The sequence below is a fragment of the Diceros bicornis genome, chromosome 3, assembly GCF_020826845.1.
Source record: "Diceros bicornis minor isolate mBicDic1 chromosome 3, mDicBic1.mat.cur, whole genome shotgun sequence".
NCBI classification, from domain to species: domain Eukaryota; kingdom Metazoa; phylum Chordata; class Mammalia; order Perissodactyla; family Rhinocerotidae; genus Diceros; species Diceros bicornis.
Genome location: NC_080742.1, coordinates 23,077,042 through 23,091,787, shown reverse-complemented (window position 1 = coordinate 23,091,787; position 14,746 = coordinate 23,077,042). Strand labels below are relative to the sequence as shown.

Sequence of the window (14,746 nt, the reverse complement as noted above, 5' to 3'; positions counted from 1 at the left end):
TTTCATTTCACCTTGCTAAAATTTAGGTCACCACATTTACTTAAGAACTTTACATGTTGATTATTCAACCAAAAAATAATCATAATTATTTAAAAGGAAACATTGCGTAAACTTAAAGATGAAACACTTAAGCTAGAACATGGACACTCTGAAAGGATTGTCCCTTTTTTTTTTAGCAGAATGTTAATAAGGTAATTATTGTCACACTTATGTCACATTTATGAATGTGACAGTTTTTTCTTCCACCTAGCAATCATAACGTAATTTTTATATTATTTTTCTCCTATTTTAACGTGAAAACTAGTCAGAGTACTTGAAATTCATCAAACTATGCCCCGATTTTTAAGCACTTAGAAGAATAAGTAAGCTAAAGTGAGTTTGTAATTTTAAATATAATACTTTTCAGTGGAATATTTAAACACCCTTCTTTGCATAGCCTGAAAAGCACTTTGTTATTTCCCTTTCCTTAAGGAAGTCTAGAACAAGAGGGTTTTCATACATGAGGATTCTGTACTTGCTTGCTTTATACTGAGTGTAAGCAGAAATGCTTTTATAAATCAGAATGACCTTCTGACTCCAGTTCTATTAACTCACTTCATGACTGAATAAGACATTTTCATCTAATGCTTTACCCTGTAAGCCTATTATTTAGGAGGACAGACTCAGAATAAATAACTTCTCGTTTGAAATCAAGTTATTGATAAAAGAAAATTACCACCCTTTTTATTCTTAGTTAGTACTTGAAATTAAGAAAATATAAATACTTGGAAACCATGTGGACATCCCAATAAATTAACTTTTGGTATAAGGCACCCTGCTTAGTTTCATGGTGATTAATCTTTTCCTATTGCCTGCGGAACACATGCTGTCTAGTAATCACAGAGGTAAAACAATCGCCTAGTTCATGGATGTGCTGGCTTCCCGGCCAGGGTGCTGATGTGCAGGTCCCATCTGGTCACTGTAATGGACTGTCAGGATGTTGTTCAGACTGCTCAGACTCCTGCCAGAACTCTGACAAGAACTCTCTCTCTGTCTCCAATTTTAAAGGAAACTCTAGATCACTTTTCAATAATTATTGAGTGCTTATTATGTATGTGATACTGTGCCAAATGCTAAACAGGGTAGGAAGAAGAAGCAATGTTCCTTGTCACTCCAGATCAGTGGTCACTAAACTTTGATAAGTTATATACTTCTTTAAGAAGATAATGGAGACTGTGACCTGTATTCCTTACAAAATTTTGAGAGGATTTGATGGAGTAGAAAAAGAAAACAAATAAGAAAATATTTAGTGTTAAGTGTTGTTGAAAAAAATGTGCTATTCCTGGAAAACTACTTCAACTTGGTCTTCAGAGAAGGCTTTTCTGGTGAAGTGGTATTAAAATGGACACATCTATTTATAAGAAGGGACCATCCAGAGGAGGTCAGATGTATTCCAGGTAGAACAAGCTCATTTTGAGGATAATGCTGAGATAATATTTGAAAGCACAGCATTAGCTGCTAACAAGCGGTGCAGTGGGGACTGGAATTCATGTTCTTCTAATTTCATTGACTTTTTTTTTTTTTTGTGAGGAAGATCAGCCCTGAGCTAACATCTGCCAATCTTCCTCTTTTTGCTGAGGAAGACTGGCCCTGGGCTAACATCCATGCCCATCTCCCTCCACTTTATATGGGACGCCGCCACAGCATGGCCTGACAAGCGGTGTGTCAGTGCGCGCCCGGGATCCGAGCCAGTGAACCCCGGGCCGCCGCAGCGGAGCACGCGCACTTAACCGCTTGCGCCGCCAGGCGGGCCCCTCGTTGATCTTTATGCCTGGGAAAAGGTCCCAAACTAAATTTACTCGCATAAAGTGGCACATGGATGCGATAAACACGAGTTTATTAGAATTCAGAGGCGGTTGGTGGAAGAAGGCTAAATGTAAAAGAAATTTTGAGCTGAGTCCTAGAAAAGGAAAGGGAGAAACAATTCTCACCCAAGACTTTATGAAGGAAGCTACATGGGCCAATCAGACCCAAAACTTGAGAATTTAAACTTCTCGTCTGTAACAGTTTCCACCCTAGCCAGCTTCAATTATGCAAGCTTTACCTTCAGTGCGTCTGTGCTTATTTGTTAATACTTCGTTCTTTGAGCTCGGATGTCCTACCTCTCTCTGCCTTTGAAACCCAGAGAAGTCATTGCTGCCTCGGTTGTTCAAATGCTTGTGCCATACGGCATTTAGAGCAACATTTTTCCAACTTCTTTACAACCATTCAAAAACTTGACTCCTGTTCTTCCATAGAGATGGCCATTTGCCTTTTTAGGGCTCTGAATTTCTGTCTTTAATTAGGTTTTATGAACAAGTTGTAACTTCCTCTTGTGTATTCCATTCAGTTGTCTTGGCGTCTCTGAATTAGGCCAAAGGGCATTTGACTGACCTTGCACTTGCTAGCTTGAGTCAATTAAATTGCTTTTCCAACGATGAAACAAAGAGCAGATATAATTAGAATTTCCTTAGGATGTTGTTATAAGGCCTTATCACTATTTGAATGTTCCTGTAACTTGCCTAAAATTAAATAATTAAAAATAAATTGCTTGACATTTTCACCTTACCAAATCATAACTGTTAATGAATTACATAAATTATGAATGAGACCGGAATTGTTAAGGACATTGCAGTATTTTACTTGTGAGTTCCTCCTGCCTATTTGTATTCAAAGTGAAGAAAAAAGGCTTAAAAAAACAACCAAAAATTCATTTTGGATAGAGAGAAGCAAATAAAATCAATAATAGATAACTAGATCGTAGACAGTATTTTTAAATGAATGCAGCTCCCACTATATTTTCATAAGAAAATTAATATTAGATAACTTTTGAAAAATGTGTTTAAAATATAATTTTATAGCATATGAGCATATATAAAGAGACACTGAAGACAATTTTCATTTCATTAGAATGTGATTTCATTAGAATCTGTTTTCATACTGGTAATCTATTCTCTAACTCTAAAAGAAAATAATATATATATATTTATTTTTACTCTCATTCTTATTTAAAAAAAAAATGGAATGCTTCACGAATTTGGGGTCGTCCCTTTGCAGGGGCTGTGCTAATCTTCTCTGTATTGTTTCCATTTTAGTATATGTGCTGCCAAAGTAAGCATTACATCTTTATTTTTTGAGGTTAATATTTGATCCTTCCAAGTATAACATGCAAGAATTAATCCTCTAGAAATGATCAATTTCAATATGAAATATTATGAAAACAATACAAACATACTAACATGATTAAGTCAGTAAATTGTAGAATATGGGGACTGACTTATCAGACATACTTGTTTTAAATTTATCCATAAATTATCACTTCTAAGTGGAGAAATTTTATAAATTTATTCTGTTTACTACAGTAGTTTTCTGTTATCAACTTGGTTTGTAAGATTAGCACTCAAATTAAAGCCAATTCACAACCCCTAATGGTTTAGCAGTGATTAATTAGTAGTTACACCCTGGATAATTATGTTGAGAGGAATTCGTGGGCCCATCTGGTTCCACAGAAAAGATCTGTTTGGTTTCTGATGTCTCTCCTGCATGTGGGTGGAAAGAGTATCGGTAAGCTTTCTACATATTTGAGATCCTCGATATCAAAGCTCCAAGATTCCAACGACTACTCTCCAGCAAAATGATAGCCTTAAAGCCTGTACCTGGTACATCATGCAGTTAGTTAAGAATTAGTGTTCTGTGGCACTATTTCAGGACAATTGAAATATGACAATTACACAAGTGGCATCTCTACTTCTGGTATGCCTCTTTGATAAGTGAAAGAAAAATGTGTGGGTAACTTTCTAAGGGAGTAGTGCAGCTGCATCAACTTTTAGAAACAGAGGTGTGTGTTTTGTTTTGTCCCGCTTAATGCAAGTTTTAATATGGCATGATACTGCCTGTGCAAGGCACTAAAGTGCAAAAAAATGTATATGTCATTTTGGTGCTGATAAATTCAGAAAGCAATGAGAATATTAATAATCAGTTTCAAAACTGTTCACATTACCTAATGATCAAGAGGGCTTTGTATAGATCTTGTGGACATTGTATTTTTAAGTGTGAGGTATGATTTCTGTCTGAGAGTGAGGCAATCTCAAAGTATACTGACTGGGTTACTGAAATAATCTCAAGATTATTTCTTCTTGGGCTTTTGTGTAAACTATGCTGAAACTTGAGACTATATATGAAGTATGTTATTCTATACCCAATTACAGTTAATATCTCTCTCTCTCCCTCTAGGAGAGAGAGTCTCTCTGTGTCTGTCTCTATTTCTCTCTCTCACTGTTTTTCCCACTCCATAATCATCTACACACACACACACACACACACACACACACACACACACAACTTGACTAGAAAAATATGGAAGTGGTGGAATGCTTTTATATAGTTAGATAGATGGAGACATATGTCATATTATATATATCACTTTAAAAGATTAATGAAAAGTAAAAATGTCATTTGAACATATTTCTGCAAACCCTATGTAAGTATAAAAGTGGTTTTTTGTTGTGATTTTTTTGTTTTGCTTTGTTTTGTTTATAGATTGAATTAAAAGAAATTCTGTTTCTTTACATTTTTTACCAACAAGGAATCAAAAGAAATACTAAAATAAACCTTTGTTCTAATGACTAGGTGTCAAGTAAAAGAAAATCCCACCATAAATCATAATTAAAATGATATCTTTTAAATATTGGCACAACTACAATGATTTTGTTTCCTTTTAAGTAAATGTTTAGAGTCTGGAAAATAATCAGATATCTCCTGGATTGTTATTATTAAGGGAATTCTATTTGTGATTCCTAGATTCTTGACAGCATTGTGTCAAAATAAGCCAATATATAATCTCAATTAATCTTTATGTTTAAGGCTTGAGTGTTACCTTAAGAAGTAAAGTGATACTATCTTAGAATTCCTGTGCAATAATAATAATGATCTAAGGATAATTTCTATTTTTAACAGGTTCTATTCTTAATGCGATTGAAGGTAAATGATGAAAAGTGAGATAACATTTGGGGAAAATATCTGCTTTATAAACAGAACTTAGAAGATTTATTAAAGTTGGTTTCTGGAGTCCAACAAATTCTCAGTGCTTGTGTATCTTTGTATAACATTTACTCTCTGATCAAAAACCTGATTTTCTGAAGCTTGTAATTTTAGTTTTATTGCTTCATTAACTAGGATGATACAATTTGATTTACAGTTATATGAGTTATAATCAATAACTGAAAATGTACAACAGAACCATTAATACATCTTTTAGAGATTTGTATTCCTTTTCAAAAAGAAAAAAGAATCTGCAGTTACTATTTTAGTGTCAAGTCCTTGAGAAAAAATTAGAGTTGAAACTATTCAACTAAGCTCAACTATTACATTAAAGTTGAAATGATTAAGAGCAAGAAATTTAAAACAATGGCTCAAAAGTTGGGACTGGTGGAGACTTTGTTTACCACTCAGTGCTCTCTAGTGCTCCCGGGGTATGGTGGCTCCATCCTCTGTGCTCTCTTCTCACTGTGTTTGGAATCTCCCGTGAAATGCAGTTTCCCTCTCTGTTTACAGAACTATCTTCCTAACTTAAATCTGAGCACCTCAGTGCCATAACTTGCCTGGTATACAGAAGGCCCTTCACAATATGTGTCTAAGGCACAAATGATTAATGAATAGCAACTACTCTGTGCTTACTTTGGAACTTTCGTTTAGATTTTGAAATTGGTATAAGGATTGCTTCCACATTTTGTCAATCTTTGAATAACTCCCTCCTTTTAGAAGCCCATATAAAGATATTTAAAATCAATTTTAGAAACATCCTTTATCTCATAATTGACTTTAACTCGATCACCCAACACACTGGTTTAAGGTAAAAAATAGACCCCTGTGATGGTCTTTCTCCTCTTAAGTCTCATTTACTTAATAAGAAAGAGTTCTATATTTTCCTTTTCTTTTTTTCTATAGTATTAATACCAATAAGATATTCAGGTCTGAACAAATCTATAAATATTTGTTTGAAATTTATTTCTGAAATGTGATTAAATCTGACTCATATAAAACAGAAAAGAACAGGATCTGACATATTGAAAGGACTCAAAAAGAAATATTAATCTAGACTAGAGACCAAATAAAATGAGCTAAAGATTAAACCAATTGACAGATCATGGACATGCGTTCTGGTATAATTTATTTTGAGTCCAATGATACAAAGTTGTCCTTTGTAAAATCACTATAATATTCAAGAATCAGCAAGTAGTATAGAATTGCAGTTTTGCAACATGAAAGAATTATGGGGATTGGTTGCACAAAGTAAATATACTTAACAATATTGAACTGTACCCTTAAAATGGCTAAGATGGTAAATTTTATGTTGTGTATATTTTACCACAAGTAAAAATAATAATAAAAAAAGAATCAGCAAGAAAAAAGTGAGAGGATGCCTTGAGCTCATAAGCTCAAATATGAAGCAAAGATTCCATAAATTCAAGATGCCATTTTTAAAGGAGAGAAAAAGAACACTCAGTTCACTGTTTTTGCTACCAGTGGTTAAAAAAAAAAACTCAAAACAAACAAACAAACAAACAAAAAACAACTTGAAGAAACTTTCAAATTTCCTGCCATCTGTGGTGTTTTATTGTTACTATTCATTTATGTAAGATTTCATGATTCTAGGTTGTTGACTGACTGTTGTCAATTGGCCTATGCATGGCCCATTTTGATTTATTTATTTACTAACTTTCTTTACTTAGTTGTTTTTAATTATGTATTAAACACCTGAAAATGCATCATCCAGAACGAAAGCTAAGATCTGGTAAATAATCTGTTTTTTACCACCAATTTAACCTTTTCCTTTTTTCTAATTTTGGGTAACTGCCTTTCTGAATCCTGTATTCATCACTCTCTTGCTTTTCTTTTTACATATTTATTGCATCTACAAATATACCTAAAAAGTGTATATTTTATTTTAGTTATTTTTAACATTATTCTAAGGGGATCATGCTGTTTGTAATTTGGGGGAATGTATTTTTTTTCACCTAATAATGAATTGCTAAGATCCATCCATATTGCTTTTATTGCTGTCGTCCATTCATGTTTTACTGCTGGCTATTATTCAAAATTGTGTGAAAGTATAATTGCAGTGATTTAAGCCATTTCTGAATAAATAGCATCTTTAGTTTCTTATTGTGAACCACATCAAGGTTAGCTCGTCACTTGAGCCTACTGCTGGCTCAACCACCATGCCTATGTATACCTTTAAATTGTAATTTCTCGGTTGTTAAAATGTGCTCTAAATGGGGCAGGCCCCGTGGCTTAGCGGTTGGGTTCGCGTGCTCCGCTGCTGACGGCCTCGGTTCGGATCCCGGGCGCGCACCGACGCGCCGCTTCTCCAGCCATGCTGACGCCCCGTCCCATGTACAGCGACTGGAAGGATGTGCAGCTATGGCATACAACTATCTACTGGCGCTTTTGGGGGTGGGGGGGAATGTGCTCTAAATGAACAACCTCGCTTCATTTAAAAATCTCAATAAGTTCATTGTATTTGTCTATTAAGAGAGTTTGAGTGCCATTCTCTGTTTTTCCTTATTCAGAGACATGAAACCCTAAAATTTCACTATGAAGATAATATCGTATAAACATTAGTGACTTATAAATCATTTGTTAATTCCAGATTTAACAATCTCTTTCAGTATATTCCCTCAGGATATTCTCTTTTTTCTTCACCTATTAGAACATTTTCTGCTAACATTGGTGAGAGACATAATAACAGTTTGTTGGGAACTCTTGGAACATTATAAGCAACTCAGAGCTTGCTTTTCTTGTTTCTTCTTGCCTATAGCTTAATGGAGAGCATTTCTTTCTGTAAGCTAATGTAGTATTGTAACTGTTTAAACTTTATTTTGCAAAAACCTCCTGACAGAGTTCCTAAAGTTTGTTTAAAAAAACAAAATGAAACAAAACCTTTGTGATAAATTCAAGACGGTTAAAGCATGATTAATAGCTATCAACCAAGGAGTTTGCTGCCCTTGTCTTTAATCATTTGCCCAAATAATATTTATTATGCAGTGGTTGAGACCCCCCCCCAACCCCCCAGTTCAGGAAACACATAGACTTTGGGTCATATTTTAGCTTTGCTGTGAACTAGCTTCCTGGCCCTTGGCATGTTATTTAACAGCTGTATGAATAAGCTTTCTGACCTGAAAATGGGGAGAGTAAGTATAGCTATCTCATAGGGTCACTGTGAGATTTAAATAAGATAATGCTTATAAAATGTTTAACTAAGTGACAGATGATCTGAGCTCCAAACATGTTAAATATTGTCAACAAATTCACACTGGGCTTTGACTTTGAGTGATAACTTATGCTTACGATAAAGAGCTGTTTCCAACACCTCATTGCACATATTTATAATGTACTACTACTTTGAGTAAACATGGAAAATTAGGGTAAATAGAATCTCATACTTAAGCAAATGGTAATCTGAAATTCTGTTGATATCACGATACGAATTTATGGCCTTCTCAACATAATTTGTATATTGTTAAATACCTTTAAAAAGAAATTAGAAGATTAACAAATAAAAATGGATTGTTCTGCACAGTTTTTTCTTAGGGACTTTTTAGGGTGGCCTTGGAAAATATTTAAATCTCAAAATTCTTACATTATATCTAATGACATGCTCTTGGCTTGATATCCACTCTTCAATTTCATGCACTCACTTTCCTAATTAGAACTGTAGGGTGTTTTAGATATTCCGATTCTAACACACCTTGAAATGTTTTGCAGATTTATTGGCCAGCTGCTAAGGAACGAGTGGAATTATGTAAATTAGCTGGGAAAGATGCCAATGTAAGTATGAAACTTTAAAAAATATCTTTGTTAAACTGGTGTTGATATGATAGTAAATATTTATATTGGATTTTATTCAATTAATGGCATTAGTATATTATTTTTAAGACCATACTAACTTATTTTGTACAAAGATTAATATGATATAAAATATTTCTACCTTGCCAAAAGGAATAACATTATTCTCAGAAATTTAGAAATACTACACGTTCTAAAGTGTTAATTTCAAATATTATTTTTTTCACAAAAAATCTTAGAAATACATTTAAAATATTAAAAAACAAACCATCAGAAAATATTGTGTTTCTAGGGTTGTGTATTTTTCATTTATTTGTATGTATTTTGTAAATGTACACAAAATCATCAGTTATTTTAGCATTATAAACATACAATTGATATTCAATTTAATTTGGGTTGAAATTAAGCTTGCGACATCTGGAAGAATTCTTTGAAAAGTTGCAATTAGAGAGATATTAAGAGGGATTGGCTGAAAGTGAATGACAACATTCTGGAATAAGAACTAGAAGTAATTTACTCTAACATTTACTTAAGCATAATTATATGAAATAACTTATAAAGGATAAATAGTGGGGTCCTAATATAAACTTTTAGTTTAAGCTGCCGTAATGACCAGAGAAAACCCATAGATATGTGTGACTAACCTAACTGTCTTTGGGGTGTCCTGCCTGGGTTGCTTTTGCATCGTCCAGGTTGTCCTGCATGCTCCCCAAATTGTGTTGCCTGTTTTACCTCCAGCAATGACTGAAGAGTGCTGTGTCTCTGACTGCCTCTTCTCCTCATCGCAGTGTTCTGCTACAGGCCAGATGCTCTGTGTTCTGCCCTGACTCCTTGCACTGTGGTGATAGGGAGAACTGTTTTTTTGGCAAAATAAATCACTTCCTGAATGTTAACTCAAGATGAAAAGAGATTCGAACTTTGGGCAGAATCATGGACATCTAAAGGCTGCTTTTGCAACATCTTCTAATGTTGCCTCTAACCACAATAACCCAGGAGTGTAAAGCTAACAATACCTTCATATTTAATAACAACAAATAGTGTGTTATCTGAAAGCATAATTAAATTAAAAAATTCTCACTTTATCAATGTGGTAAAAGTAAAACAACAAGACACATGGTGCTTAATGAATTAAGGGGAAGCTTAGAAGAATCTGAGACAACAGATTTGTTCACTCCTTTGTTCATTTATTCAACAAATATTTATTAGAAGCCTAAATATGTGCATAAATATGTGTATGAAACTGATACAGTATCAGCTTTCCTGGAGCTTTCAATCTAATGAGGGATTCAGCTATTACTCACATGATGACATACAGTCAGCCCTCCATATCTGTGGGTTCCGCATCCTCGGATTCAACCAACTGATGATCGAAAAGCCTGTGATGGTTGCGTCTGTACTACACACGTACAGACTTTTTTCTTGTCATTATTCCCTAAACAATACAGTCTAACAACTATTTACATAGCATTTCCATTGCATTAGGTATCATAAGTAATCCAGAGATGATTTAAAGTATACAGGAGGGAGGATGTGAGTAGCTTATATGCAAATACTATGCCATTTTATTTTATTTTATTTATTTATTTATTTTAAAGATTTTTATTTATTTATTTTCCCCCCAAAGCCCCAGTAGATAGTTGTATGTCATAGTTGCACATCCTTCTAGTTGCTGTATGTGGGACACGGCCTCAACATGGCCGGAGGAGCGGTGCGTTGGTGCGCACCCGGGATCCGAACCCGGGCCACCAGCAGCAGAGCGCGTGCACTTAACCGCTAAGCCACGGGGCCGGCCCGTACTATGCCATTTTATAAGAGATTTGAACACCTACAGATTTTGGTTTGGGAAGGAGGGGGTCCTGGAACCAATCCTCACCTCATATACCGAGGGATGACTATACATAGTAACAGTACTGCAAAACAAAATAATCAAAACAAAAGAAAGAAGCTTTTGGTTATGCCTGATTTTGTATTCATTTCGTGTTAAATGTGATCTTTTCAGGCACATTTATGTTAGCAGAAATATATCAGGGAATGTTAGCATCAAATGCCATAGGAAACAATTTTTACATTTATTTTACTAGAAATGAAAGAGATTAAACTATTTTAGAATTTATTCTTCTTCCTTTAATGTCTCTAATCTCTTCACCCTGTTCAATATCCCAACTCTGAGCAGATGCCCAGGTCTGCAAAAGCATCAATACCTTTTGGAACTCGTAGGGAAAAAGATACTTTGGTTATGAGAGTTTTCAAAATTATTTTGTTGAATAACAGTAGAAGCATGTCGTAAACAGTATGAGCACTTTTATATTTTGTTTTTCACCAGTATAAAGTGTATGATAAAGAGGCAAGTAGGAAAAGGGTGTTTTTAATTTACACCAATAAACTAATGTCACTTTTCCCATGGAGTAGATGAGGGATAAACACTCAAGGTCAAACAATCAGAGAAAGTTTTAGTTGTGACAGTGTTCTCGTTTCAGTATGTCCACTAATTCCAGTTATATAGTAACTCAGTTGTCCCTATTATTAAGTTAAAGCAAAGGGTGATAAACTTTTCTGGAGGTGGTATCCTAGAGCATTTAGGACCCGGTATATAGAACCTATTCTTTCAATTCAATTGTATTTGGGAGCTAGTTATCACCTCTCACCTTTACATATATCTACTGCTAACGCAGGATTAGAGATTTGGGGAGCTTTTCTCTTCTTACTGAACTCTGTAAAGTTTGACGTTGAATCCTATAGTGATAATACAAGTCCTTGTCTCCTTTTTAATTTGTCCCTTTAAAATAATATTATATTTTAGAGTTACTAAGAATAGCTAACACTTTTATAGCACTTACCATGTTCCAGGAACTGCGTTCAATGCCTTATATTTATAATCTCGTTTAATCCTTACAACAATACTATGTACTATATTTTATTATTATTCCTCATTTTGCAGATGAGAAGACTGAGAGCAGAAAAATTAAATGACTTGCCCAATATCACATATCTGGTAAATAGTGAACCCGGGAATTGAATCCAGAACTCTTGCCCACCACCTGTACTCTTAGAAAACACTATAATCTACACATAAATATCTGAACTCTACATATAAGGTCTGAAAACTGTATCCCTCAAATCATTTCTCTCTTCAATATCACCGTAACATAGACCCTTTATTTTACAGCATTACATAAATTTCAGCCAACAGAAAACTGAGACAAATGTGTGGTTTTATTGATATCTTTTACTACCTCTGGCATTACCCTTTCTCCTCCCTTCTCTCTAGTAATTTTTACCTACTTCCCAAGAGTGTGTTTAGGATTAACAAGTGTTTGGAAAGACTGTCCCTTTACACAAAGGTACTATATAACTGAAAAATAGTGAATTATTTACCATAATGAAAGTTAGCTAATTGGGGTGGGGAGGGAGTGGATGATGAGGAAACAAAAGAGAACTATTCCACTTTCTTCAACACAGTCCCTAGTTTAATCCAAGGAAGGGAAGAGGTGACAGGAAGCTTTTTGGTAGTATTTTGTTTCTTACTTAGAATATTATTCAAAGGAAAGTCACTAAAGAAATGTCTGTAGTCCTGACTCTGAAGAGTGGAGTAAATAGCTCAGTGCAGGCAAAAGAACACATGGGGCGTGGGCAGCCTGGACTGTCTGTCAGCTTGACTGCAGAAGAGCACAACTTTGTCAATAGAGACAGTACATAGAGTTAAGGATTTTCCATCTGTAAAGTTCTATGATTACATTCTTGCTTTCCTTTCTTTTTTTTTAAAGAACGTTTAAAAGTAAAACAGACTATTCATTGTAGAAAGTTTGCAAATTATATAGAAGTCATCTGTAAATATCTCCTCCCCCATGAACATTACCCAGAGATAGCTGGTGACATTTTGATGTTTATTCTTCTATCTTATCTATTTACTATTTTTCAGAATGAAATCATTGTATACATAGTCCCTTAAAACATTTTTTTTCACTTCGCAGACTGCCATGAGCAGTTTCCCATGTCATTAAGTTCCTTTTTATAACACTACTTTTAATAGCTACACTGCATTCCTTTATATATTATTTCATCAATCCCCTATTGTTAGAAGTTTGGTATATATCCAGTTTTTACTATTGTAAGTGATGCTGCACATGAAAAACCTTATATATAAATATTGTGAACATCTTTGATTATTGAGTAGAATTACTGGTCAAAGGGTATAAAATTTTTTATACACATTGCAAAATTGTCCTCCAGAAAGTTTATGCCTCTTATGCTTTAACCAGCAGTGCACGCTCGTGTGGGGGTATATTTCCTCATACTCTTGCTAATATTGGACCCAACATATAGTTAAGATATAACACTAATACATAAATGAATAAAAAAATATATTTAATCTTTGCCAGCAAAAAGAAAATTATTTTTGTTGTTTTAGTTTGAAATTCTTTCATTAGTATAAATACTAAATATTTTATGTGGTTGTAAAATTAGGATTTATTTTTTGCAATGGCATATCCCTACGATTTGTTCATTTTTAAATTTTAGTGTTTGCCTTTTCCTTACTGATAATTTACAGATTATACAGTATATATATATAAAGTATATATATATAAAGTATATATATATAAAGTATATATATATAAAGTATATTATTACTTTGTGTTCCATTCATGTAAAAAATATTCTTTCCCAGTTATCCTATTTGATATATAGATTTTTAAATATTTAAATAGGCGTATATCTCAATTTTATTCTTTAAAATGTTTTCCTTTGCCCTTCTACCACAACTGGTTTTCTGCTATGCAGAAATCTCCACTGTTAGATCTTCCATTTTTAAGAGAAAAATGTGATACTTGGATTTTTGTGTATTTGATGTGTTGACAACTTATTAAAATATTTTCAACACTATAAGACCTAAACAGATATCTCTGCAGACTGGATTCTATCTGAAGTCTGCTAGACAAACCTAACATGTAGCACGATGACAGGCATATGGCGAATAATCAAAAAATGTTGGATGATCACAATATTCTGCAGAATATACTAAAAATAAAAACAGACCAGATTCCTAAACCATAAATGTCTTTCCATATATAACCTAAATAAATTAAAATTGCAATTATAAATCAGTTATCAGAAATACATATAAAGTTGCATTGGATTTCATTGAACTATATGTAAGTCTGGAGAATTACAAGTACTCTCTTTTGCTAATATTTTTCCAGGTACTAGGAAGAACTAAAATTCCAAGTGTTATTACCTAGACTAGTATATATTTGTGTTTTCTCCAAGTATTAATTGTTCTATATTTGTTTTATTTATTTAATTATATATACATGTATGGAAGCATATGAGAGGTAAAATATTAAAACAAATAATATTACTTGAGAGAATTAAAAAGTTGATACTTGTTTTTAATTCTCTCTCTTTCTCTCTCTCTCTCTCTTCCAATGGGGGAGGTGGCTGGGTGGGAAGGGGGGTAGGTAGGAAGGATAGCGAAGGAAGGAGAAGTTCAACACTTTTCAGAAGTTGAGTATATTATTCGCCAAATTGAATTGTTTGGTTACATGCAACAACCGTTGCCATTGTGGGCAATAGCTGACAAATTAGCCAGCTTTCAGGGAAAGTTAAAAAAACTGCTTCTCAAAGTTATCTTTCTTCATGCCTCACAGAATTAAGCTACCATTAATCCATGAAGGTCGCTAAGTGAATTAAATCAAGTTAATGATTGTTCATGCTATTTAAGCAAAACTTTGAAACTTTGTGCATAAAAAGAAAACAAGACAGAATCTTTGAGACTTAAAAAATAAGTTATAAATTAAAAGGGAAATCATTGTAAAGTTTTTGCATTGTGTTGCATCGTAGGTTTGGCTGAAATGTCCACCCGAGTCCAAATTTAAAGTAAGAA

At 33.9% G+C, this 14,746-nt stretch overlaps 1 protein-coding gene and 1 non-coding gene across 2 annotated transcripts in view; one reads left to right on the top strand and one right to left on the bottom strand.

Annotated features, from left to right (window-relative positions):
• SEMA3D (semaphorin 3D) overlaps window positions 1-14,746 on the top strand; it is a 193,568-nt gene that overhangs the window by 98,575 nt on the left and 80,247 nt on the right. Inside the window, exon 4 of the mRNA XM_058524671.1 lies at window positions 8,785-8,847. Coding sequence (XP_058380654.1) covers window positions 8,785-8,847 — 63 coding nt within the window. The remainder of the gene's footprint in view (window positions 1-8,784; window positions 8,848-14,746) is intronic.
• Window positions 3,032-3,137, bottom strand: LOC131400712 (U6 spliceosomal RNA). Its single transcript, XR_009217422.1, has one exon. It is a non-coding gene; the product is annotated as a U6 spliceosomal RNA (small nuclear RNA).